Here is a 27,570-nt window from a genome sequence, read left to right on the forward strand (position 1 = left end):
CCTATTATGACCTTCAAAGTTCCCCAGGTAGGCAGGTGTGTGGTACAGCAGAGTCAGGTTCCAACAAAAGCAGGGGTTTGCAAACAAGTTATTTCCTACTCCCCAAAGCTGACATTGCTAAATGCCTTGGCCCTTTCCACCTCACTTCCTGAAATGAATGTGATATCCACAGATTTCCTCATCATGCTGCCAGCACATCTATTGAGACTAAGACCTCCTAGAAGGAATTTAGAAACACCCAAAGAAAAAAGTGATCCTACTGAGTAGCAGCACCACACAATCCCAGAGGGCACCTGGGGCATGATGGTCAGGACAGCACAGGGCTACCACCTGTGCATCCTCAGCTAGCAAGGCAGGAAACCACAGGGAAGGAACGTCAACATCTCCAAAGGGGCTTTTAAACATGCATACTGTTTCCAAAATAAGTCATGAAGAATATTTTCTGAGCCGGGCTCAGTGGCTCCGCCTGTGATCCCGCGCCTTTGGGAGGCTGAGGTAAGTGGATTGCCTGAGCCCACGGGTTCGAGACCCACCTGGGCAACTTGGCGAGACCTCATCTCTACAATAAATCAAAAAATCAGCCAGGCGTGGTAGCGCGCGCCTGTAGTTCTGGCCACTTGGAAGGCAGAGGCAGAAGGATAGCCGGAGCTCAGCAGGTCGAGGCTGTGGTGGCCGGGAGCAGCCACAGAGCCTGGGCAACAGAGTGAGACTCCAACTCAAAAAAAAAAAAAAAAAAAGAATATTTTTTGAAATGCTAACATTAACTCTCCATGAGTAGGGAGGAGTATGAGTATGAGTTACCTTAATTTTCTTTCTTTATGCTTCTCTGAACTTACTCTTCTATAATATACATTACTTATACAGTGGACCAAAGGATGACAGAGCAACTACCCTTGTGGTCCCAGCCTAGCGCTTTTCATTGCTTACTTTCAAGCTTCTTTATGGGAAAACAAGTTACATGATGAGGCAGACACAAAGTGAGTATTTGCCAAATTGTGAGATTGGGTTGAAATCTTAGAGGCTGTGTGGAGCTAGGAAGATTCCTCTAGAGAGGAGTCCAGAGTTCCTTAGTGGTTTTTTCTCCTATTGCTCAATCTGTTTATTTCACTAGGAACATTCCCAGCGTTTCTCCCACATTTCCTCCTCATGAATGAAGAAGCCCCCTACTGCAACTCCACTTTACCTTCTGTGAGCTTGGCCTGCTTCTGCTGTCGGGCCCGTAACCTGTGTTCCACCACCGAGAGCCCCTGACTGTTAAATCCGTATCTGGAACACACAAGCAGACAGGGAGGGGCAAGGTTAGAGGGAAAAGGATTTGGAGAGGTACCTCCAAGGCCACTTCCTACATACTTGGGACCCTTAAAAACAGAAGAGAAAACAAAATCAGAGTCAGTTGTTACTCTTCCAAACATCCCTGGGGCTCCTAGAGAACTTGCCAGAATGCCAATACAAAGGGAAAGATTAAAATTTTCAAACAAGCAGCCAACTAGCATCGGAAACAGCCCAGACTCCTCAGCAGGAACAGTCCCAGACCTGCTGAATCCCACCTCCACCCCTCCACTCCTCCATACCCAGCCAAGCGTCCTCACCACTATCTGTCCTCACTACTCTCTAATAACCACAGGCTTTCCACCTCGCACCTGGGCACCACCGAAGTCCTCCTGGAGCCCCTCCTGCCACTCCACTCCTCAGACCTCCTGCCTGTGAAAATCAACCTTCTTCCTGGCCCAGCTCCAATGTTCCCTTCTCCTCCTGCATAGAGCCCCCAGCCGCACAGGATCCCTCACCCCCTTGGAATTCACAGAGCACTTTGGGCTTATATTTCTGCTGGCATAAGGTGTGTGTGTATGCTTAAGTTCCTGTACTAGGTTATAATCTTAACTGAGGGCAAGCAATATGTCTTACCTCTCTATTGCCCTGTCACTATCACTAGACACTCCCCTATGGCGGGGGCCTCACTCCCTTTTCATCCCTGCATCCCCAGCCCCACTATAGGTTGCTGACCTAGTAAAATCCACCTCCTGCAATACAGGATAAAAATATGCTTAATGACTCCTTTCCCAGCCTTGCTGGCAACTGTAGCACCAGCATGTGAGCAGGTGAGGTCACTGAGACACAGGTGACAACTACTGGGAGTGTCTGGGAATGTTTCCCCCTTCCCTTTCTGCTCTTGGACATCTGTGTGAGGACCTAATGCTTGAGGCTGAGGCAGCCGTCTTATAAACAAGAAGGGGAGGCCCAGAGAAGTTGGGCCAGAGTCTGGACACTGCCCTCATTCTCAACAAACCCTGGGCCTGCCCACTACAACTGTTATGAGAAAATAGTAACAAAAGTCTGTTGTTTAAGCCACTTTGTACTTAGAGCCAAAAGCAGTTGACCAGATAGAGTGACACATGCATTTGTTGACTTATAGTACCGGCAGCTACCTGTGGCAGCTGAATCATAAGCAAATATATTTTGCCTGGCCAATTCTGAAGCTATTGATCCCCACCTGCAATGCAGCAGGAAGATCAATAACCTGATAACTTAATGCTGAAAAATTCCCTGAAACAAGTACAATGAAGCACAAAGTGCAGCCAAATAAACTTCCTGTGCGTCAGTCTCCCAGAAGGCCGTTAATAGCCCCAAAGATGCCTATCAAAATCTACCCAAGGAGGCTCTTCAAAATTCTGTAACCAAAAAGTAGGAACTACTTGGCCTTCTGGGTTTGCTGTAGTAAAAACTGCCCAGGAATGACAGAAAGAAGGGTTTTATACAGTCTAGAAGGATTTCTCTTACTAAAAGCAGCTGTATATGTTGCATATTAAACGGTCCTGTTTGCTAAAGGCTAGAATTACACTGTTCAATACAAGAGCTGCTAGCCACAAGTGGCTACTGAGTGCCAAGAATGTGACTGGTCCAAATGGAGAGGTGCTAGGTGTAAAATGCACACTGGCTTTTGAAGACAAGTGAAAGAAGGTAAAAACAACTAATTAATAATTTTTATATTGATTATATGTTAAAATTTTGTAGCATATTAAGTATAATTAAATCATAGTTATAAATAATTATCTTATCAATTTCACTTACTTCTTTTTACTGTTTTAATGTGGTCACTAGAATATTTTAAATCTATTTTTTTTTTTAACTTTTAAGTCGGGGGTCTGTGTTGCTCAGACTGGAGTACAGTGGTATGATCATGATTCACTGCAGCCTCTACCTCCTGGGCTCAGGCGATCCTTCTACCTCAGCCTCTTGAGTAGCTGGGACTACAGGCACATGCTACCACACCTGGCTTTTTTTCCCATTTTTAATTTTGTAGAGACGAGGTCTCAAACTCCTAGTCTCAAGCAGTTCTCCTGCCTCGGCTTCCCAAAGTGCTGAGATTACAGGTGTGAGCCACCGTGCCCGACCCATTTTAAATCTGTTTCTATTGGACAGTGTTGAGTAAGGGCACAGGAGAAACAATGTGGACAAAACACAAACTCTAAAGTCCCATCAGCCTAAGCCAGACCCAACCCCTCCTGCTTACTAGCTCTATGATTGCGGCTACATTAGTTAGCTCTCTGAACCTCAATGGATATACCTGTTAAATGGAAATAATAAAACCTGCTTTCCAAAGTTGGTGTGAGGATAAATGCCTGCACATAGATGTTCAACAGGGTTCCTGAACTTTCCAAACAACAGAAGAATGTTCACATCGTATGACAGGAAAAGCCAAGACACATTTACATCCCTGAAGGCCCAGCTGAAAAGAAGGCATCACTTGTTAACTCTGGTCACTCACCTGTTAATGACAGCTTGGTCCTCAGTGAGGCGGAAGACTCTGGGCCTGGGGTTTCCTTCCTGAGGCTTTGGAGTCACACTTCCTATCTCAACAAAACCAAAGCCCATCTTATAAAGTCCATCCACAGCTTCCCCATTCTTGTCAAATCCTGCAGCAATCCCTACTGGATTTCGGAATTTATGGCCCAGAACTCTCACTTCCTGGGAAGAGGAATACAAAGTCAGAGGTACACAAGGCTATGCTGGTATTTCTCAAAGTATGGTCCCAGGCAGACTTACAACAGAATTACCTGGGAACTTGTGAAACATCAGTTTGCACGGCCCAGCTCCAAGATGACAGAATCAGAATCTTTGCTGGGGAGGGGATGGAGCACTGAGGGAACCCATTTTTAACAGTTCTCTCCAGTTGACTGTGATGCCTGCTAGACTTTGAAAACGACAAGGCTTTATCATGATCAAGCCTGGAGAGAAAATGTGTTTCCACCCTAGGTTGAACAGGAGACGGGCACTATCTTTTCCAATTATGGTTAAGATTCATACCTCCTTGTCTGTTGTCCCTGGTGGGAGAGAGTGGTTCATTGGTGTCAGGCCCTAGATAGTGCTTCTCTGAAAGCAGGTAGCATCAAGTAGCAAAACCCTTTAATCAGCTTAATACAATCAGCTCCAGCTGTATCCCTCTTCGGGCTGACAAGAAACCCCAGCAATGGCCCACTGACTCCCATGGGGAACCAGAGGAAAGAAGTGTTCAGCTGGACAGAATTGAAACAATTGAAAGCCCATGCTCCAGCAACCTTTGAGAGGACCATTCAAGGGTCCTCTGATCCCGGAGACAGGAGGTAAGAAAGATGCTCCAAGAAAGGAGAACAACAACAAATGCAGGTGAGAACGTGTGCACAGCATCTCAGGGAACCATGAGGCAGGAAGTGTGGCTGGGCCAGGGGCCTTCCTCAAGGATAGCAATTCTCAACCCTAGCTGTGTGATAGAAGCTCCAGAAGAGCCTTCAGGCTTCCCTCTCAAAATGGTTAAATTGGTCTGGTACAAGGCCGAACATCTGAATATTTCAAAGGCACACCCAGGGAATTCTAACACACAGTCCTAACCTAGGACTCAAGGACAAGAAAGTTTAGCTGGGGTGAGACTATCAAGCATCCTGGCTGTCAATTAACTCTGAATTGACTGGGTGTGGTGGCTCATGCCTATAATCCCAACACTTTGGGAGGCCAAGGTGAGAGGATTGCTTGAGCCCATGGGTTCGAGACCAACCTGGACAACTTGGCGAGACCTCGTCTCTACAATACATCAAAAAGTTAGCCGGGCATGGTGGCACATGCCTACAGTTCCAGCTACTTGGAAGACTGAGGCGGAAAGATCACCTGAGCCCAGTAGGTTGAGGCTGCGGAGGCCATGAGTGTGCCACTGCACTCCAGCCTGGGCAACAGAGTTAGACTCCAACTCAAAAAAAAGAAGTCTGAACCACATTCTAAATGAGCTGCTTCAAAGGCTGCGTGTGCTCCCTGTAGCCTGTACTTACACAGACATAGCTTTGTACCACCCCATGCCTACCTTGCTTCCTTCCAAATTCACCCATCTCCACTTCCTGCTCATTACTCACTCCCATTTTACACTGGTTCAAGAGCTTTCAAATCAGCAGTTTTGCATGAGGAAGGCTTAAAGAAAGGAAGGCTTTCTGCTCCTGTAGTTCCTTTTCGTGTCTACATATAGCAAGTCAGGTAAAATGACACATCTGCTCAAAACTGTACGATGAAAAGTGAAAAGGTATCTAAGATAAACAGGAAATGTGGAGAAGGGCCCCTTTAATTTATAATAGTGACCCTTCTCCCAAAGGTTCTGAGTGTTTGTGTGTGTTTTCATGTTCAAATCATTCTGATATCCTCCTCTGGTAGGCAGTCTCTCAAAAGGAAACTGCCACGGCTTACATGAGGATACAGGTTCCACAGGACGTGGATCCTTCTATTTTGTTTGCTGAGTCAGAACACAGTACAGTAAGGGCATCTGGTGAGGGCCCACGTGCTGAATTGCTGAATGAGGCTGGGACAGGTGTTTGCATGCCTTCTTCAAAGTGCTTTACTAGGCACACCTGGCACACTTGATGCTTAATGACTCGCATTCCCCATTTAGCAGAGGAGAAGACTACGCTACCTGAGAACTCAGCAAGGCAAGCTAGTGGCTGAGGGGACAGATGTCAGAGCCAGTCTCCATGGGTTTGAACTCTGGTTCTGCCACTTGCTGGCTGTGTGACCTTGGGCAAGTCACTTAACTATGTCAGTTTACTCATCTGTAGATAGGGATAACAGGGCCTAGCTTATGAAGTAGTTGTGAGGACTAAATGAGAACACTGCCTAAAACAAGTTCCACAGAAGCAGCATATCCTTGTTATTATCAAGTAATTATATAATATATACCATATGCAATAAAAATAATTACTATTGCTCAGATGGAACTCCAGATTCCCATTGCTAACTTGGGGCTCTGGTTTTCAAAAGGACCAGTCCCAGCTGAGAAGTATAAGGGAATTTTGATCTCCACCCTTATATTTAATGCACAGGATGTTCCAAGAGCACCTACCAGCATGTCAGAGTCTTGGAATGTGGCTCGAGGAAGAATTCCCAAGGAGGTAAAGCGAACAGCCAGTCTGTGGGCTGACTCTGGGTCCAGCAACCTCTGCAGAGCTGGCATCAGGTATTCGGCATAAAAATGCTCATCCCCCGTGGCTGTCAGGTAGGAGGCAAAGAGAAGTCCTCCACCCCCCAGAATGGCCACAGCATCCTGGACCCGCTTCTGAAAGAAAGAGCCTATTAGGGAGGACTCCCACCAGGTCAGGCTGCAGCACCCTCTCTCAGCCCTTCCCACCCAGGCATACAGAGGACATAATGACATATAACATGAGCTATGAAAAGACATAATATGAAGTCAGTATGCCCAATCAGCAGCCATTTTGGCACTAACTAGTTCTGTCATGTTTTCTAAGAAAGTTACCTAGTCTGCTCTCTAATCACTAGCCAAGGACAGAACCGGTTTCTCAGAAGCAGCTACTGATAATTGCTTTACAAGCCTTCCCCAGCTTGTTTTGTAAACAAGCTGACCTAATCAGCCCTTCAGGACACTTCATGACACAGACCCCATCATCATGGCAGCAGTCAAGCGACTGGTCCACTGGTCCATCTGACCTCAGTACCTGTGCTTACCTGCCCTTCGTGATGATATGAACCAGACCACCACCCAATCACCTTAACAGCCTTCCCCCATCAGAGAAAGTTTAAGCCGGGCTCGGTGGCTCAGCCTGTAATCCCGCGCCTTTGGGAGGCTGAGGTGAGTGGATTGCCTGAGCCCGTGGGTTCGAGACCCGCCTGGGCAGCGAGACCTCATCTCTACAATAAATCAAAAAATCAGCTGGGCATGGTAGCGCATGCCTGTAATTCTGGCTACTCGGAAGGCTGAGGTAGAAGGATCGCCGGAGCCCAGCAGGTCGAGGTTGCGGTGGCCGGGAGCGGCCACTGCACTCCAGTCTGGGCGACAGAGTGAGACTCCAACTCAAAAAAAAAAACCAAAACAGAAAGTTTAAAAGGAGTCATTTGCTATTGCCTTGCTAAGCACTGGTCTGGCCGTGTTTCCTAGCCTTGGCCCCCTCCCCTACCATGGGAAGGTGAATTTTCTCTCTCTTTACAGTTTACTTTCTAAGTAAACTATATTTTCCAATCTAACTTCTGTGCAATTCTTTGCATCTTTCATGGGACACCAGATCACAGACCAGACACTCCCCCACCCCACCTCACCTCACCATCGGGCCTGAACTAACATTTGGAGCCCTGCTGGGATTTTTAACCTAAGAGGCTATATCTCTAGCTTTCTGTGGAAGCTCATTCCTGGCTCTCACACTGGCCTTTAACAGCCTAAAGCTATACCTGCACTTCTGCTTACACTCTTCAGGTCCTAAAGAGCCTGAAGTCTGGGTCTCACTCTTTCACCCAGGCTGGAGTGCAGTAGCACGGCTCACCACTCAGCATAGCCTCGACCTCCTGGGCTCAGGCAATCCTCCTGCCTCAGCCTCCCAAGTAGCTGGGACTACAAGTGCAGCCACCATACCTGACTAATTTTTTTAATTGTTTTTTGTAGATGTGAGGTCTTGCTATGTTGTCCAGACTGGCCTGCAGTCCCAGCTACTAGGGAAGTTGAGGTGGGAAGGTCACCTGAGCCCAGGATCAAGACTGTGGTGAGCCATGATCGTGCCACCACACTTCAGCCCTGGGTGACAGAGCGAGACTCCTACTCAAAAAACAAAACAAAAAATTTTAATGAGGGCCAGGCGCAGTGACTCACGCCTATAATCACAGCACTCTGGGAGGCCAAGGTGAGGGGACTGCCTGAGTCCAGAGGTTCAAAATCAGCTTGGGCGACTTGGTGAGACCTCATCTCTACAATAAATTTTTTAAAAGTAGCTGGGCATGGTGGTGTGTGCCTGTAGTTCCAGACACTTGGAAGACCGAGTCAGAAGGACCACCTAAGCCCAGCAGGTTGAGGCTGCGGTGGCTGTTAGCATGCCACTACACTCCAGCCTGAACGACAGAGTAACACTCAAACTCAAAAAAATAAATAAATAAAACAAAAAGGAGAGGCTTTTTTATGGGGAGCAAAAAGTTTAAAGGCTCTCTCAGTGAGAATGAGAAGGGGAGAAATTTCAGAACTGAGAAGTGAAGACAAGCAAGGCTTAAGATGAGACAGGAGAGAGGCCGGGCTCGGTAGCTCAGCCTGTAATCCCTGCACTTTGGGAGGCCAAGGCAAGTGGACTGCCTGAGCCCACAAGCTGGAGACCAGCCCGGGCGAGACCTCATCTCTACCAAAAAAAAAAAAAAAAAGAAAATTAGCCGGGCATAGAATCACAAGCCTGTAGTTCCGGCTACTTGGAAGACTGAGGCGCCCAGCAGGTTGATGCTGGGGTGGCCCTGAGTGTAACATTGCACTCTAGCCTGGGCGACGGAGTGAGACTCTAACTCAAAATAAATAAATAAATGAGACGAGACAGGAAAAATAAGTGAGCAGTTCTGGTTAGAATAGAGTTGAGTTTTGTTCCCTAAACCAGGATCAGATTTGCTTTTGCTTTTAAGGATCCTTCCAAGCTGTTAATCAAGTATTTGTTGCCTCCCTTGAGTCTCCTCCTGGAGATTGGAAGAACGCCCCTCAGACCAATCAACAAATATTTGATACTACACACCAGATCCTGGGGTACAACAACTAGTCACTGAGAGTTTCTGCCCTAACAAAACCTTTATCTACAAGGGTTGGGACCACGTCTTATTCTAATTTCACTCCGCGTTGGATCGCGCACACAATGCTAGGCGGCTGTGTGCTCACTAAGAGCCCCAGTGCAAGGCTCAAAATTATGGCCCAAAGCACTAACACAAGAGCGGCTACGCGGCAGCGCATGCGCTCTCGGCATACACCCGGCAGAGTACACGTGAAAATGCACACGCACGAATTTTTGCAAATGCCCCCAGAAACACACAAGCGTCCCAAAGAGTCCACGCGCTTGGAGCCGCCTGCTGATCACTTCGCCCGCCTTAGCCCCCCTTCCATTCTCCCCTCCGCTCCCGGACTCCTCGCCGTAGCAAGCCTCACTTGCGGAACTCACTTTCAGCTGTCTCCACGCCATGCTCCCTGCCCCACGGGCCCGCCCCTGTCTCGCTTCCATTGGAGGAGACGGCGGTAGCCGCCGCCAACTCACCAATCGCCGAGCAGGAGGGCAGGGCGGGCGCCTCCGTGGCGGTGAAGCTCCGCTCCGACTCGTGACTCTGGTTGGACACTCGTGCGCGTGCGCAGTCGTGTCCGCCACGCCTCTTCCGCCCGCCAGCCTGCCCAGCCACCCGCGCTCTGGGTAGCTGAGGGTGATTGGCGCTCATGCTGTCTCTTGTAGGGTTTGCAGTCCCGCAACTCCGAATCCGAGAGTCCGAAAGGAATCGAGGTTCCCTGAGGAAGAAAAGGCTTCCAGAAGCCGCTGAAGTGGCGAGCGGACTCCTCTGAGGTGCCCAAAGCAGTTGAAATCATAACTGCAAGACTTCCCGCCCCCGGGAGGGGCTGTCACCACCGGCCCTTTGCTTCCCAGTCCTTTCGAAGAAAGGAAGTTACAGTCTTAAGGCCCCCAACGGTTGTCTATGCCAGGGCTGCGTTGTGATTTTCGTGGGCCCCTTCCTGAAAAAAAGTACACTTTACAGTGTATACATACGTCGACACATCGTGTTTTACAGCATAAATATTCATGGGTTTTTGTCAATTTTGAAAATAAGTCTTACTGCTATGATGATATAAAGATCAATGTGTTAATTTCTAAGCGTTTTTCTACTTAAAAGTTTGTTTTTGTTCAGATTTTAAAAGAATAACTAAACCATTTGCTTGATCCCCTAGAAGTGTCGCGGGGCCCTTGGCCCTTCACTTATTGTGCCTATCAGATAAGGCCTTGACGTTCTGGTGCAACAGAGATGGAGATTTTTTTTTAAAATACACTTTCGAATCAAGACCCTGAGTGTGTAGTTCTGTTAGAGTGTGGCATATTGCAGTGATTCATGCTGACCTAGTTTGTCACTTTACAGTGCTCTGGAGCAATTGTGTCCCCATCAAGAATTTTGAAATCTCTTGCCTAATGATATTCTGGCTGTTGGAGATGGCTTCTGTGGACTCTCTCAACAGCATGAATCATATACTTATTTGGAGGCTCTACACCCATGCATGTCGTTTGAAGCAAATTGTATTACTCCTTACATCAGCTGAATCCCCTGGGATATTGTCATAGCAGAAAATAGAACAAAAGAGGGAGTGTGTTTGAAACATCTTAAGCCGCCGGTCTCGGTGGCTCACCCTGTAATCCCGCGCCTTTGAGAGGCTGAGGTGAGTGGAATGCCTGAGCCTGCGGGTTCGAGACCCACCTGGGCAACTTGGTGAGACCTCATCTCTACAATAAATGAAAAATCAGCCTGGCGTGGTAGTGCGTGCCTGTAGTTCCAGCTACTTGGAAGGCTGAACCCTGCAGGTCGAGGCTGCGGTGGCCGGGAGCAGCCACTGCACTCCAGTCTGGGCGACAGAGTGAGACTCCAACTCAAAAAAAAAAAAAAGAAACATCTTAAGCCATTTTTGAACTTCATCAGTTGTATGAAGATATCAAATTGGAATAAAGTCATAGTTCCAACTGAGACTTAACAGATTCTGCTTCAATAATTCACATATTAGGTGTTTCAGGCTACATACAGTATAAGAAACTGGAAATATTAAGGTAAAAATTATGCTTACAACCCATCTTCCTTTTAATACCTTAATGAACTAATTTAACTAAGCATAATTTAATTGGTCAACATAAATTATTACCCATCCTGGACAAACAACTATTTAAATGTTGATTCTTCAGTTCTAAGCATCCTGTCACCAATCTTTCAAACTAAAACTTTCGTTGATAAGAGTGCTTGTATTCTAGACAAAGCATGTATTGCAAGAGTATATATCAAGTACTATGAAAAGGGTTGAAATGAAATATAGCACTGTGTAAAATACCTGAGTTGATTTTCAGGGAAGATTTCATCCACACCAGGCTTCACTTAAAAATGCTTAAAACATATATATGAGCCGGGCGTGGTAGCACATGCCTGTAGTTCCAGCTACTTGGAAGGCTAAGGCAGAAGGATCGCCTGAGCCCAGCAGGTCAAGGCTGCGGTGGCTGTGAGCATGCCACTGTACTCCAGCCTGTGTGAGAGTGAGACTCCAATTCAAAATATATAGATATAGATGTGGTATAAGAGACTGGGTCTCACTACATTTCCCAGGCTGGTCTTGAACTCCTGGTCTCAAACAACCCTCCTGCCTTGGCCTCCCAAAGTGCTGGGATTATAGGCATGAGCCACCACACCCCACCTGAACTTTAAAAACAAAGCACCCTTCACCCAAATGATTCTATTGCAACACAGTCTTGTAAGGATGGAATACTCAGGAAACTTCCAAATAAGCCACAAGTCCTTTATCCTGGCATTCAAACAGTCTCATATTCTCGTGGCAGTTCCCACTGCTGTCCCACCAAGTATCCTCTTACACACATACACAGAATTGTTTCTCTTGTTCATTTACGCACATTGGCTCCTCTGCAGAGATGTCCTTTTTATCTGTCCAAATATGGCATCCTTGCATGTTCAACTCGAAGGCTGGGAATAATTTCTCCCTCATCTGAACCATCATAGCACTTAAGCTGTCCTTCAATGCTGGTATTTTTTACTATCTTCATTGATTACAGTTATTACATCTTTTCTTCCTAATTAGACTTTTGGAAAGTGGGAATCTTACTATATTTATCTTTCATTTGATTACTACAGTAAAACTGAGGGATGTATTCTTGCTTTAGAGAATTTTAAATTTTGATGGCCACTTCCATAATGATTTTTTAAAAACGTATGCATCATTTGGACCTTTGAGATAACCATCTTAGACCTGACACTTGCCAAGCAATTTCGGTGCCCACATTTGTTTGCGTTTATGATCACTTTTTGGCAGTAAGAAAGAACAAGCTGTAGTACATAAATGGTGCGTGTGCAACAGGTGTAGAACAGATGACCCACTGTATGTACAAAGGTTTTCAGCAAAACAAAGTGCTGAGAGAACTGAATCTTCATAGCGTAAAACAGCATGCATGCCAAATTCAAAGGAACCTGTGTAGTCATAGGCCAGAACCAAGTTTATCTGCTATCTAGCTCAGCAAAATTTGGATTTCATTGTTTTTTAGTTCTGTATGTGTTTAATTTGTATTCATTCTTCTATTAGATGTTTACTACTTGGTTTTTATGATTATGTAAGAGCTTTAGGACAGAGTTTATGCCTAGTTTTGTTTGAATGCGTTTAAGAAACAATATAATAACCTAAATCAATTCTAGGGGCAGCAGATATGTAGGATGAACAAGTCTAGAGATCTAATGTAAATTAATTGGACTATAGGTAATAAGATTGTATTATATATAGGATTTATACTAAATGAGATTTCAGCTTCTCTTGCCACCAAAAAAAATGGGTAAATATGTGAGATGATGCATATGTCAATTTGCTTTATTATAGTAACCTTCTTATTATCTATATGTATCCCATAACATCATGTTGTACACATTAACTATACACTATAAAATCAATTTTAAAAAAAACCAATCCTGGCCAGGTGTGATAGCTCATGTCTGTAATCCCAGCACTTTGGGAAGCCAAGACAAGAGGATTGTCTGAGCCCATAAGTTCAAGACCAGCCTGGGCAACTTGGCGAGACCTCGTCTCTACAAAATAAAAATATTAGCCAGGCATGGTGGTGCATACCTGTAGTTCTGGCTACTTGGAAGGATGAGACAGAGGGCTTGCCTGAGCCTAGCAGGTCGAGGATGTGGTGGCTGTGAGCATGCCACTGCCCTCCAGCCTGGATGACAGCGTGAGATCCAATCTAAAAACAAAAAACTGCAAGAATGGTTGTTTACATTTTTAAAAGCACACATATTGATTGTTAGCAGCACTGACTTAGATACCCATCATCCTCTACCCCCTACTGCTTAGACTTAGCTTTGTAATAGGTCTTTATTTGCTAAGGCATAGCCAGTGTGTAGACACAGCTGACAGGGCCCCAGCTATAAAGGTCCATTGCTTTATTGATCTCTGCTATTTGTTTTCAGCCTGTAGGAACTACACCTGGATCCTCAAAACCAAACCTTTTGTCTCCTTGTTCAACTGTTCAAATTCATAAAATAATACCAATAAGACAAACCCACCAAGATACATAGTTAAAGGGCCAGGCTGTTGCTGAATCCCTACACTTTTTCTTGCTACAGTTCAGAGAAAATGTTCTTCAAAGGAAGAACCTGGCTTTGGTTATACATCAGAACAAGTATCATTCTAGGAAGTGAGCTAAACAGCCCAGAACAACTGGTGAAAAATAACTTTTACCAGCTTAACATATTTCACTGCAGCTTTGAGGAAGCAGAAAATTACTGTCATGCCCAGAGAGGACACCTTGCTTATATATGGAACCAGGAAGTTCAAGATCTCCTCTGGGACTCACTGGAAGAAGGAAAGAAGTGGTGGATTGGACAAAATTTAATGCTGCCAAAAAAGCATCAAGGAAAACCCCCTCCAGGTAAGGCTCTGGGGTTTAGTGTTTATGAAGGAAACTTCCTTACATCTTATTCTAGGAGACAAGAAAAATAAAATCATTTTTAATCTTTCTGCTTTTGTATACAGAAAAATTAGTCACTTCATTACTGTCATTGCTCTGAAATATTTCCAGTTTGTGCTACAGCCTTTGTCTTGTCTGTGTAATGAAGATGAGATTTTTCTCAGAGGCTGAGATACCTGATGTTTTACTAAAGGAACTGTGCTAGATTCTAAAAAGGGAAACCTTTTGTGGTCATTTTTTTCCCTAATCCACATCTCTACATTATTCTGAGCTCCAATTTCCTAACGCAAAAACTAGGAGAAAGATTATCTTACCTATTGTCATTTTTACATAGTATTTTCAAAATTATGCACCATAATCTTGAAGTTTTAGAGAAAAAGCCAGGGCATTATAATATCATCCTTATATTCATTAATGTCTAGGTAAAGTAATACTAAGCCTTGTGATTAAAAAACACATATGAAAATATAAACAATCTATAATATATGGGGGGCTATTCTAAATTTTCATCTGTTGGAAGCCAGTCAATTTTGGTTTTTATATTTACTTTTTTAAAAAAATGTCTGACTTGTGCTTATGAGGCTCACCTGAATCTGGTCTTCCCTTAGCAGGTGTTGCAGCCCCCCAGGCCACAAAGCCTACCAGCTGCACCTACATGTCCAGAAACTTCGATCAGATCTCATCCAAAAGTGACATATGCTCAGTGAAACATTATTTCATTTGCCAGACTGGTAAGTGACAAAGCTACATGCTGACACAGGCACAAGTTTTTAAACCTGATTCTAATTAAGAAGCACATGCGGGAGTATTCGTTTAATAGTCTGTGAGTGTTCGACCATAGGGTGGACATAGTGATTTTTTTCCCCCCTTGGTCAGAGTCACTCACACTGTCGCTCAGGCTGGTGTGCAGTGGCATATTCACAGCTACTACATTCTCAACATGCTGGACTCAAGTAATCCTTTCTGCCTCAGCCTTCCAAGTAGCTGGAACTATAGGCGTGTGCCACCACACCCGGCTAATTTATTATTTTTATTTTTATTTTTATTTTTTGAGTTGCAATCTCACTCTGTCACCCAGACTGGAGTGCAGTGGCCACTCCCGGCCACCTCAGCCTCGACCTGCTGGGCTCCGGCGATCCTTCCGCCTCAGCCTTCCGAGTAGCTGGAATTATAGGCACACGCTACCACGCCCGGCTGATTTTTGATTTATTGTAGAGATGAGGTCTCGCCAAGTTGCCCAGGCAGGTCTCGAACCCACGGGCTCAGGCAATCCACTCACCTCAGCCTCTCAAAGGCGCAGGATTACAAGCTGAGCCACCAAGCCCGGCTTGATTTATTATTATTATTTATTGTAGAGATGAGGTCTCACCAAGTTTCCCAGGCTGGTCTCAAACACCTGAGCTCAGGCAGTCTCACCTCATCTCCCAAAGTGCGGGGGTTACAGGTGAGAGCCACTGCTCCCAGCCAGAATTTTGATTTTTTTAGTATCTGGAGTGACTTCCTTCTCCATCGTACACTGGTAGTTGAAAAAGAGTTGTGCCTTGGTGTAGCCCTTGTGTTTTGACTTAAACAGAGTGTGGGGAAATTTTTATTTACAGCCTTGTCTTCCGCATGTACACTTCTAATCCATTCAGCACTTGGGTTTCAGAGGGAAGACTGGGGAAGCAAAGGAGGAAACAAGAATATGGTGCAGGAAAATGAGATGACAAAAAGTGAGGAGATTGTTATCTGCTTTCTCAGAAGTAGAACAGAACTGATAGATCGATTAGATATACGCATATATGCATTCGTATGTGTGTAGTTGCTATTGTTGTTGTTTATCTAGTTAAGCAATATTTTTCTGCTTTCATGCTTACATAAAGCATTTATTCTTAGCTTGGTAAATTCTCAGACACCGTATGATGTCTCAAATTGTCTAGGTAAAAATTTTGTTCCACTTTTTAAAAAGTCACAACATTCTTATTAAAATATAAAGCTTCTATGGGTAGCTAAAACAGGATATCCTATTTGAAGAAGACATGATTGTCTATGAAGATAATTCCTAGGAATCTACAGCTAATCTCCTGAAACCATAAGTGAGTTAAGCAAGGTAACAGAATGCAAAATAAACATACAAAAATCACTTGCGTACTAGCAATAAAGACATAGAAACCAAGACTTAAAATACAATACTGCTTACAAAGGCCTCCCCCCAAAATGAAATAGATGTAAATCTAATAAAACATGTACAGGACTTGTATGCCAAAAACTACAAAATGCTGATGGAAGGAACCAAAAACATCTAAATAAAAGAAGATCAGTGTTCATGGATTGGAAGACTCAACATAGTAAAGATGTCAGTTTTTCCCAAACTGATAATCAGGTTTAACACAATTTTTATCAGAATCTCAGCAAGAATTTTGATATATACAAGATTATGCTAAGATTTACATAGACAGTAAAAGGATCTAGACTAGCTAAAACAATTTTTAAAAAGACCAAAGAGATGAATCATCTACTTGGTTTCAAGGCTTGTTTTACAGCTACAGTAATCAAGACTGTGCTGTTGGCAGAGGAATGGATAGATAAGTGGAGAGCCCAGAAAAAGACCCACACAAATATTCCCAACTGATTTTGAAAAGGAGGCAAAGGGAATTCAAAGGAGGAAAGATCACTTTTTCAACAAATGATACCAGAGTAATTCAACATCCACAGAAAGAAATATAAACCTTAACCTAAGCCTCATACCTTATAAGACACTAACTCAAAATGGATCATGGACTTAATGCAAAATTTAAACCTATGAAATTGTTAGAAAAGAGAAATTATTTGAGATTAAGAGTTAAACATAGTTCTTAGTCTTGACACCAAAAACATAATCCATAAAAGGAAAAATTGATAAGGTAGACTTCATCAAAATTTTTAGAACTTTTGTTCTGAGAAGAAACCTAATTCAGATAAACTACAGCCTGGGAGACAGTATTTACAAGTCCCATATCAGACAAATAATTTGTGTCCGTAGTGTAAAGAACACTCAAAGCTCAACAGTAAATATATACCAGGGTGCCAAAAATATACATACACATTTTAAGTGATGCTATCTATGTATTATTTTCAGTTCACTGTAGTCAGAAGAGTCTGGACTCTGATGGCAACCACTTTGAGCACCTCTTGTAATTGCAGAAGTCAAACGTGATTTGTATTCATCTTTTGCTATTGGTATATATTGAGTATTTCAATTTTAATACAGCTTTTCCTTTCCTGTATACAGAGGGTGCCAAAAACAGTATACATATTTTAAGAAAGGAAAAACTATTAAAATTGTAATAATATATACTGATTGTATTACTTAACACATATATATACACACTCAACATATACCAATAGCAAGAGATGAAGACAAGTCATACTTGGAAGATGGTTGCACCGGCCGATTCTACTGTCCTGTCCATTGCATGGTGATGCTAGCATTCATTTGATTAATGCCATTTTTTGAGCAAATGTGTATACATTTTTCAGCACTCCCGGTATATACACAGTTAGAAATGTGCAAAAGACATGAAGAGGTATTTCCCTGAAGAGAATTTACAGAGGTCAGACAAGTTAATGAAAGGTTGTCCAATAGCCAGTAGGGAAATGCAAATCAAAACCACAGCAAGCTATCACTACACAGCTATCAGAATGGCTAAAATAAAAAATAGTGACAACACCAAATCCTGGCAAGGATGCAGAGAAACTAGATCATACATACATTGTTGGTGGGAATGCAAATGTCACAGCCACTCTGAAAAAGATTGGCAGTTTCTTTTAAAACACGAAATATAAGCCGGGCTCGGTGGCTCAACCTGTAATCCCGTGCCTTTGGGAGGCTGAGGTGAGTGGATTGCCTGAGCCCGCGGGTTCGAGACCCACCTGGGCAACTTGGCAAGACTTCATCTCTACAATAAAATCAAAAAATTAGCCGGGCGTGGTAGCGCGTGCCTGTAATTCTGGCTACTCGGAAAGCTGAGGCAGCAGGATCACCGGAGCCCAGCAGGTCGAGGCTGCGGTGGCCGGGAGCGGCCACTGCACTCCAGTTTGGGCGACAGAGTGAGACTCCAACTCCATAAAACACAAACAAACAAACAAAAAAACCCACTAAATATGCAGTTACCATACAACCCAGCAATTGCACGTTTGCACATTTTTTGCAGAAAAATGAAGACCTTTGCTCAACACAGAAATATGTATATGAATGCTTTCAGCAGCTTTATTCATAATATCACAAAGTTGGAAACAGCCCAGATGTCCATTAATAGGTGAACGGTAAAACAACTGTGGTGCATTCATATCATGGAATACAATTCTACAATAAAAAAGAACAAATTATTGATACATAAAACAACCAGGATGAACCTCCAGAGAATTATACTGAGTGAACAAAGTCAATCTCAAAATGTTACATACTGTATGATTCCATTTACTGAATATTCTTGAGATTAAATGATAAAATTATAGGAATGGAGAACAGGTTAGTGGCTGCCAGAGTCTAAAAAGGGGTAGGAAGGAGGTAGGTGTGGCTACAAATGGCAATGTGAAGGATTCGTGTAGTGATGAAAAAAAATGTCTACCTTGACTATATCAATGTCACTATCCTGGTTATACTGGAGTTTTGCAAGATGCTACCCTTAAGGGAAACTGGATAAAGGTGTCTCTCTGTCAGAATCTTTCTTAGAATCTACAGATTTAAAATTTAGATTCTACATTTCTTAGAATCTATAGATTCTAAATTGTTAGAATCTGTTGATTCATCTGTATGTGAACCTACAATTATCTCAAAATAATAAGTTTAATTTTTAAAGAAAAATTTAAAATGCTCCCAATGTATCTATATCATGTGTGCAATGTTTTCCAAAAAAATAGAGAAATGCAAATTAAAGCTAAACCGAGATAGCATTTCCCACCTATCAGATTGGCATAAATCCACAAATTTAACAACATACTCTGTTGGCAAGGCTGTAAGAAAATAGATACTCTCATACATTGCTAGTGAGCATGCAGTTAAGATATAACTTCTCTGCTGGGCATGGTGACTCACATCTATAATCCCAGCACTTTGAGAGGCCAAGGTAAGAGGATTACCTAAGCCCATGGTTTTGAGACCAGCCTGGGCAAAATGGTGAGTCCTCATCTCTACAATAAATCAAAAAATTAGCTGGGTGTGGTGGCACATGCCTGTAGTTCCAGCTACTTGGAAGGCAGTGGCGGAAGGATTGCCTGAGCTCAGCAGGTGGAGGCTGCGGTGGCTGTGAGCGTGTCTTTGCACTCTAGCCTGGACAACAGAGTGAGACTCCAACTCAAAAGAATAAAATAAAATAAAGATATAACTTCTACATATCTTATGGATAGAGGGGATTTTGGCAATCTCTAGCAAAATTCATCTACATCTACCCTTTGGCCCGGCAATCCACTGCTAGGAATCTCTTTCAAAGTTACACTGGCAAAAATACAAAAAGACACACGCTTAAGGCTATTCACTGTAGCTCTTTTTGTAACAGGAAAAAGGTAGAAATGATCCACATGCTCATCAAGAGGGAACTGGTTGTAAAAAGACCATCTACAGCCGGGCTCGGTGGCTCAGCCTGTAATCCCGTGCCTTTGGGAGGCTGAGGTGAGTGGATTGCCTGAGCCCGTGGGTTCAAGACCCGCCTGGGCAGCGAGACCTCATCTCTACAATAATCAAAAAATCAGCCGGGTATGGTAGCGCATGCCTGTAATTCTGGCTACTCAGAAGGCTGAGGTGGAAGGATCGCCAGAGCCCAGTGGATCAAGGCTGCGGTGGCCGGGAGCGGCCACTGCACTCCAGTCTGGGCAACGGAGTGAAACTCCAACTCAAAAAAAAAAAAAAAAAAAAAGACCATCTACATGCTGTAATGGGGTGATTTTTTAGGGTGTATTTTTTGGATGGGGGAAAAAAGATGCAGAACAATATATTATAATTGATATAAGCTATTTTGATCCAAGAAAGGGAGATAATATGAATATATATTTGCTTTTATACATATATATATACACACAGATAAACATAATAGAAGAACAAACAAAAACTAATGAAAATGGTTATCTATGGGGGAGAGAGGGAATAGGGCAGAAAGGATAAAGAGGAAAATTAGACCTTTCTAAGTGTACCTTGTTTTATAGTTTTGACACTGGAATCTGTCATTTTTTTAAAAAATAGAGATGGGGTCTTGCTATGTTGCTGGTCCCAAACTCCTGGGCTTAAGCAGTCCTCCCACCTTGGCCTCCCAAAGTGCTGAGTCTACAGGCATGAGCCAATATGCCCAGCCATCTTTCAGTGTTTGATGTAATTATTGCTATGGTTTGAATGCATACACCTTCCAAAATTCAGGTGTTGCCAATGTGATAGTATTAAGAGGTGAGGCTTTAAGAGGTGATTAGGTCACAAGGCACATGACTCCCTTAGAATGGGATTAGGTGCCTTTATAAAAGGGCTGGACAGAAGGCTTATTTCCCCCTTCCCTTCTACCTGCTGCCCTATGAGGACATCCTCCCCACCACCCCCAAGGATGCAGCCCTCACCAGATGCCAAATGCCTTTGCGTTGATCCTGGACTTCCAACCTCCAGAACGGTGGAAAATAGATTCCATTCTTTATGAATTACCCAGTCTGTCAGACAATTATAAAATAAGTTTAAATCAAATTCTTAAAAGAAATCCTTAAAAATAAGGGGAGGCAAAAGATGGGAGGAGACGAATTAGAGCTAGCAAGTTTGGACAATTTTTTAAGGAAATTTGTCTCAAGAGCAGGAGAGAACCTGAACAATAATTCATAAGTCTAATAGAAGTTGTTGTTTTTAAGTGGGGAAAAAATAGCACGCTGTAGTGATGTCCTTGATCTAAGTTACTGCACAACTAGAAAGGTTCACTTTGGGTAGGAGTGGGAAGGTTTGTAGTAACATGAGCGATGGCACTCTCTGTAGGTTCAGGTGTTGGTAGGTGGCAGATTTTGGAGTAGGAATCCTGGAAGGACTCTCAAAATTGTCTTAATGTTTCCTCTTGAGTTAGAAAGCAAGGTTAGCTCTTGACCTGAGAGTGAAGATAAGCGAGATTTCTAGTTGTTGGAGGTCAAGTAGAGAGAAGGAAGTGGGAGACTGTCACACAGGAGAGGTGGAAGAGTGAACAGACTAGGGAGACGGTGTATGCAGCACTAATACAGGCCACTCAGGGGCCATGATCCTGAATTTAAGTTGTGATACTGTCAAGATTGTTTGTATGACTTTCTTTTTTTTTTTTTTTTTGAGTTGGAGTCTCACTCTGTCGCCCAGACTGGAGTGCAGTGGCCGCTCCCAGCCACCGCAGCCTCGACCTGCTGGACTTCGGCGATCCTTCCGCCTCAGCCTTCCGAGCTTCGGTGATCCTTCCACCTCAGCCTTCCAAGTAGCTGGAATTACAGACATGTGCTACCACGCCCGGCTGATTTTTTGATTTATTGTAGAGATGAGGTCTCGCTGCCCAGTCAGGTCTCGAACCCGCGGGCTCAGGCAATCCACTCACCTCAGCCTCCCAAAGGCGCGGGATTACAGACTGAGCCACCGAGCCCGGCCTGTATGACTTTCTTTAGTCGTGTTCAATAGCACGTGTGAGAAACTCTTGCGTGTGTAGGCAGGGAGGCATGTTCAAGAATGTTATCGCTTGCCCATACCAAGTTTGGGCATGTTTTAAGGAGGAAAAAAAAAAGAATGTCATTGCCTACCTTCTGAACTCTAATCTCTACCAATCAGAGTTATAGAATACAAAGGAGACTGTTACACTTAGTATGTAATTTCTTAAAATGGACTGAATTCTCTGTCTTGTCAGTGTTGACCAAATTAGTGGACCTAATTTGAGATGTTGGGTGATATAAATGATGTGACAATTCCAAAGAAAAAGAGTTATGGCAGAATTCCTATATTATTGTTTTTTTAAAAAACTAGGTAGTAATATTTCATTTGTGTTTTTCTGATTTTCATATATGTGCAGGTAATGATTATTTTTAGACTCACAGCTAGAAATATAACCTATAAATTAACTTTTGTATTGGCCTCCAATTAGATGCCTTTTCAAACCAAGATGCCAGTCATGAAGAAATGGAAATAATTCTCATTTACACCAGAGATCCAAGAAGACAAAAAGACAAGTTGCAATACTAAGAAACAAAATGCCCCCAGGTAATGTGTTACTCCTCTAGTAACCCTAAAATTAATAAAATCATTTCCTTTCTAAAAGGATGCACAAGACAATTAATGGCGAAATGTGTTATTGTAACATGTACACAATAAATATTCATTGTGTTCTATTTTGTCTGATCTTAACATTGCAGTCTGTGCTTTCATTTTGTTACTTACTTTCTTGGCATGCCTTTGGCTATCTTCTTTTCATATGTTCCCAAATAAAAGGCAAGATTTTTTTCGTCACAAAATTTTCTATCAAAAAAGAAAAAGTCTTCCTAAGTTCTTACAAAGTCTTTCAAATTATGGTGTTTTCACACTTTTTTTTTTAATTTTGAAAAAACAAGTACTATTTGGGGAACATGCATTGCTTGAAATGACCTCAATCCATAGAGTGGATGATTACAGAGATCGCCTGCCAGTAAGGATAAAAAAGATAGAAATTTAAAGTGGATCTTGTGATTATTCCTCGAGGTATGAACTCACAGCTGCAAGTGTTTGATGTCCTTATCGACAAACCCTTGAAATAGCTCTTAAAAGAGCAATTTAGAATTTTGTTGTTTGTTGTTGTTGTTCTTGGGTTTTTTTTGAGTTGGAGTCTCACTTTGTCACCCAGGCTAGACTGCTGTGGTACACTGCTCACAGCCACCACAGCCTCAACCTGCTAGGCTCAGATGATCCTTTTGCCTCAGCTTTCCAAGTAGCTGGAACTACAGGCATGAGCCACCATGCCCAGCTAATGTTTTTAAAAATTTTTATTATTTATTGTAGAGATGAGATCTTGCCATCTTGCCTGGGCTGGTCTTGAACTCACAGGCTCAGGCAATTCTCTCACCTCTGCCTCCCAAAGTGCTGGGATTACAGGTGTGAGCCACTGCACCCGGCCCAAAAATGTTATTGTTTAGAGACATGAATACATATGAGGGGGGTGTCTCCCCCCAAATGGAAGTTATTTATAAAAAACTATCTTACATGTTTAAGTGCAGTCACCTTCAAAGTACTCTCCATTTGATGCAATACACCTACCGAGACCCTTTTCCACTGCTCAAAATGTTTTTTGACCTCGTTCTTTTTTTTTTTTTGAGTTGGAGTATCACTCTGTCACCCAAACTGGAGTGCAGTGGCACGTTTATGGCCACCGCAGCCTCAACCTGCTGGGCTCAGGCGATCCTTCCATCTCAGCCTTCCAAGTAGCTGGAACTGCAGCTACCACGCCTGGCTAATTTTTTTTTTATTTGTTGTAGAGATGAGATCTCACCAAGTTGCCCAGGCTGGTCTCGAACCCCTGGACTCAGGCAGTCCTCTCACCTTGGCCTCCCAAAGTACTGGAATTACAGGCTTGAGCCACCACACCCAGCCTGAACTAGTGAATTTTGATGCCTTTTAGGGCTTCTGCCATTTTTTGTTTCACCTTATCCACATGAGCAAAACGTTTCCTTTTAAACTATGTCATGAAATGTGACTTTATGAAAGCAATGCTTCTAAATTAATATATTACTTCATAGAACATGATTTTAAATATGCCTTCATAAAACTAAATTACTGAATTAAACAACTATATCTACCAATATTCTGCAAGTTTATATAGCCAAACTTGCTCCAAAAAACTTTGAAAAATCTCCTCATTGGGAAACGTGTAGATTGCTTTATTGTGGGGGTTGCCTGATATTTACACATGTATGGTCCTTCATACATTTTGCCTCACTTGTTTTATTATAGAAATGTGAAGAACAAGTAAGGATTAACTACACAAGTAGGCAGCATGCAGTTGAAGTTTGGTCCTCCAACTGATCCTCACTTTCCCTGGTAAAGGGGAAAGTATATTGACACGAACCTACTCTTCCTCCCCTGGCAGTGCCTAGGAACTGCCGATCCTTCCCTTGTGCTAATGTCATTAATGTTAAGGTTCCACTTATGAGTGAGAACATGCAGTATTCTGTTCTTTGTTTCTGTAATAGGTCACTAAGTATGATATTCTCCAGATCCATCCAGTTTGTTAAAAGTCCGTGATTTTGTTCTTCTTTATGGCTGCATAATACTCTATCATGTACATGTTTTTTTCAGCCCACTTTTGATGAGCAGTAGGGTTGGTTTCACGTTTTTGCCATTGTGAATAGTACAGCTATAAGCATGTGAGTGCAGGTGTCTTTTTTGTAGAACAATTCATGTTTCTCCAGGTATATCCCCAGGAGAAGGATTGCCGGATCATATGGAAGGTCAATTTTTGGTTCTTTTAGTAATTGCCACACTGCCTTCCATGAAGGTTAAACTAACTTGCACTCCCACCAACAGCTCAGAAGCGTTCCCTTTTCTCTACACCCACGCTAGCATCTGTTGGTTTTTGATTTATTAATGATGGCCACCCTTACTGGAGTTAGGTGGTATATCATTGTAGTTTTGATTTGCATTTCTCTCTGATGATTAGTGAAGCTGAGCATTTTTTCATGTAGCTGTTTGTTGCTTGTATATCTTCTTTTGAAAGTATCTATTCATATTCTTTGCCCACTTTTTAATGGGTTGTTTTTCTCCTTTCAGCTCATTTGAGTTCCTTCTAGATCCTAGATGTTAGGCCTTTGTCAGGAGAGGGATTCCCAGGAGAGGGATTGCTGGATCACATGGAAGGTCAATTTTTGGTTCTTTTAGGAATTGCCATACTGCCTTCCATGAAGAGTAAACTAACTTGCACTCCCACCAACAATGCAAATTTTTTTTTTATTTTGTGGGTTGTCTCCCCGCTTTCTTGATGGTTTCTTTTGCTGTGCAAAAGCTTTTCAGTTTGATGAGGTCCCGCTTATCTATCTTAGCTTTTATGGCATTCACTTTTGGAGATTTGGTCAAGAATCGGCCACCTACTCTGATGTGCCTAAGAGTGTTTCCTACATTTTCTTCTAGGATTCTTATAGTTTGAGGTTTTACTCTCAGGTTTTTCATCTATTTGGAGTTGATTTTTGTGTATGGTGATAGGTAAGAGTACAGTTTCATTCTTCTGCATGTGGTCAGTTTTCCCAGCACAATTTGCTAAATATAGTGTCTTTTCCCCAGTGGTTGCTGTTGGTAACTTTGCTGAAAATGAGTCGGCTGAGAGACCAAGTTTTTGCTTCTAGATTCTCTGTCCTGTTGCATTGGTCTGTGTGCCTATTCTTGTACCAATACCAGGTTGTTTTGGCTACTGAAGACTTGTAGTAAAGTTTAAGATCTGAAAGTGTGATACCTCCCACTTTGTTCCTTTTGCTGAGGATTATTTCATCCTTCCAAGCGTGTTCAGGGTGCCTCCTTTAATTGGCAGCTGGATCCCCACTCTCTGCCTTGCCCTGCAAGAGAGGCGCTGATCTGTTGCTCCACCAGGTGCTGGATTCACTCTTCAGATGGGCCTTCTAACATGGGATCTGCTCCCTGTTCCACCTGGGCTCTGGTACCAACCTCTGCATCCAGACCAGATTTCCCCCAGTGTGAAACTGACATTTCACAAACTGTTGGGAGGGGGTGAACCGATTCAAAGCATCTTATAATCACTCACACCTCTCCTTCTCCGATCAGATATTCTTTTTCTGTGCAAGCCTGGTGCAGGGTGGAGGATGGGGTGCATGCCTCACTTTAAGTGTATCTCTATTAAATCTCATGTAGATGGGTCTAATTGTTTTATCCAGTCTGAGAATCTTTATTTTTCATAGTAGCATTTATCTCACAGGATAATGCAATTTATGATTAATTTGAGTTAATATTTATTTCTTGTACAGAGGTCTTTGAGCAATCAGCAAAGGGATCAGACATTAGTGATATGTAATGTCTCCACTCCAGTACTCTAGTTTGTCTACAGATTTATCCACAGTAGGAAATAATCCCCGGTTTCCTATGTAAAATAATCTGTATTGGTTTTAGCCACAAGTAAGACATCCTCAGATAAAATGAAATAAATATTTGTATCCTAGAATTTTACTTTAACTTAATCTGTTTTCTTTTTTCTTTATTTTTATTTTATTATTTTAAAGATGCGGGGTCCAGTTCAGGGTTATGTATACAAATGTCATCATGCATGTACTCTTGTTGATGAGTTGTGTCCACCCTTCTCCCCGCCTCCCCCCACCACAGATTCCTGTTACTGCCAGTCCCTCCCCTGCCCTCCTCTAGCAGTTTCCCACTACTGCCAATCCTTTTCTTATAGTATTACGATAATTGTTCAGGGTCCGCTTATAAGTAAGAACATGTGATATTCAATTCTTTGTTTCTGTGATAGGTCACTCGGTATTATAGATTCTAATTCCATCCAAGTTGCTGTGAAGTTCATAATTCTGTCCTTCTTTAGGACTGTGTAATTTTCCATTGTGGATATGTACCACTTTTTTTTTTCTTATCCAGTCCTCTTTCGATGGGCAGCATGGTTGGTTCCATGATTTTGCTATTGTGAACAGTGCTGCAATAAACATACATGTGCAAGTATCTTTTTCATAGAGTGATTTGCTTTCTTTTTTTCTATAGGAGTTCCTCATCTTTCATACGCATGTCACCAGCGTGCTCATGCTGATCTTGTAAGTACTTGTCTGCACAGCACACATCTTGGAATGTTAGTATCTTTGTCATACCCAGTAGATTGAGCTAGAACTCTGTCTCATAGAGGGTTCTGAATATATTTTTCTAATAACAAAGGGAAAGTACTTAAGTGCAGGAAAAAATCAGGTTTAATTGATGCTTTATGAAGGAAAAATTTTTTTTTGAGTTGGAGTTTCATTCTGTTGCCCAGACTGGAGTGCAGTGGCACGTTCACGACCACCGCAGTCTCGACCTGCTAGGCTCAGGTGATCCCTCCACCTCAACCTTCCAAGTAGCTGGAACTATAGGCACGTGCCACCATGCCCAGCTATTTATTTATTTACTGTAGAGATGAGGTCTCATCAAGTTGCCCAGGCCAGTTTTGAACCCATGGGCTCAGGCAATCCTCTCATCTTGGCCTCCCAAAGTACTGGGATTATAGGCATGAGGCACCGCACCCGGCCTAAAAGAAAATTTTAAAGGCTGTCTTTAACTTTCATGTTGGTGTAATTATCGTTTATTTGTTGGTTGGCTGTTTATTTCTTGTTTCACCCCATAAAGGACTTGTGGCATCTTAGAAAAATATATACAATGCAATAAAGTTTAAAAAAAAAAGAGAAAGAAATCACAGGGAAAGGAAGATAAAGATAGAAAATACATAATCTATAAAATTTCACCTTTAAGAAATTTCTCAGCCTTCTTGCCTTTGTGTCCTACATAGAAACCCTTTAGTGGATGCCTAAATATAGATATGCTTTTGTTTAACTCAATGGTAAATGCAAAAATAAGTGTTTCTACTGGCTGACCACATGCAGAAGATTGAAACAGGACCCCTATCTATCACCATGCACAAAGGTTAACTCCAAACGGATCAGAGACCTAAATGTAAAACCTCAAACCATA

At 42.8% G+C, this 27,570-nt stretch overlaps 2 protein-coding genes across 2 annotated transcripts in view; one reads left to right on the forward strand and one right to left on the reverse strand.

Moving 5' to 3' along the window:
• Positions 1-1,153: 1,153 nt before the first annotated feature.
• Positions 1,154-9,434, reverse strand: LOC103262532 (dihydroorotate dehydrogenase (quinone), mitochondrial). Its single transcript, XM_008060154.2, has 4 exons — positions 9,414-9,434; positions 6,353-6,565; positions 3,767-3,966; positions 1,154-1,266 (listed from the first exon to the last, which is right to left on the reverse strand). Exons 1-4 carry the CDS (start codon positions 9,432-9,434, stop codon positions 1,164-1,166), a joined length of 537 nt encoding a protein of 178 aa, XP_008058345.2. The 3' UTR covers positions 1,154-1,163.
• Positions 9,435-13,621: 4,187 nt separating this feature from the next.
• Positions 13,622-27,570, forward strand: part of LOC103262533 (polycystic kidney disease protein 1-like 3) — a gene marked incomplete at its 3' end in the record, with an annotated part of 33,775 nt that continues 19,826 nt past the window's right edge. The window contains 5 exon segments of the mRNA XM_021713426.1: positions 13,622-13,916; positions 14,564-14,686; positions 15,529-15,568; positions 22,058-22,140; positions 26,617-26,666. Of these exon segments, the coding sequence (XP_021569101.1) occupies positions 13,622-13,916; positions 14,564-14,686; positions 15,529-15,568; positions 22,058-22,140; positions 26,617-26,666 (591 nt within the window).

Source organism: Carlito syrichta, unplaced genomic scaffold (assembly GCF_000164805.1).
Source record: "Carlito syrichta isolate Samal-C Ts95f unplaced genomic scaffold, Tarsius_syrichta-2.0.1 Scaffold304544, whole genome shotgun sequence".
NCBI lineage: Eukaryota > Metazoa > Chordata > Mammalia > Primates > Tarsiidae > Carlito > Carlito syrichta.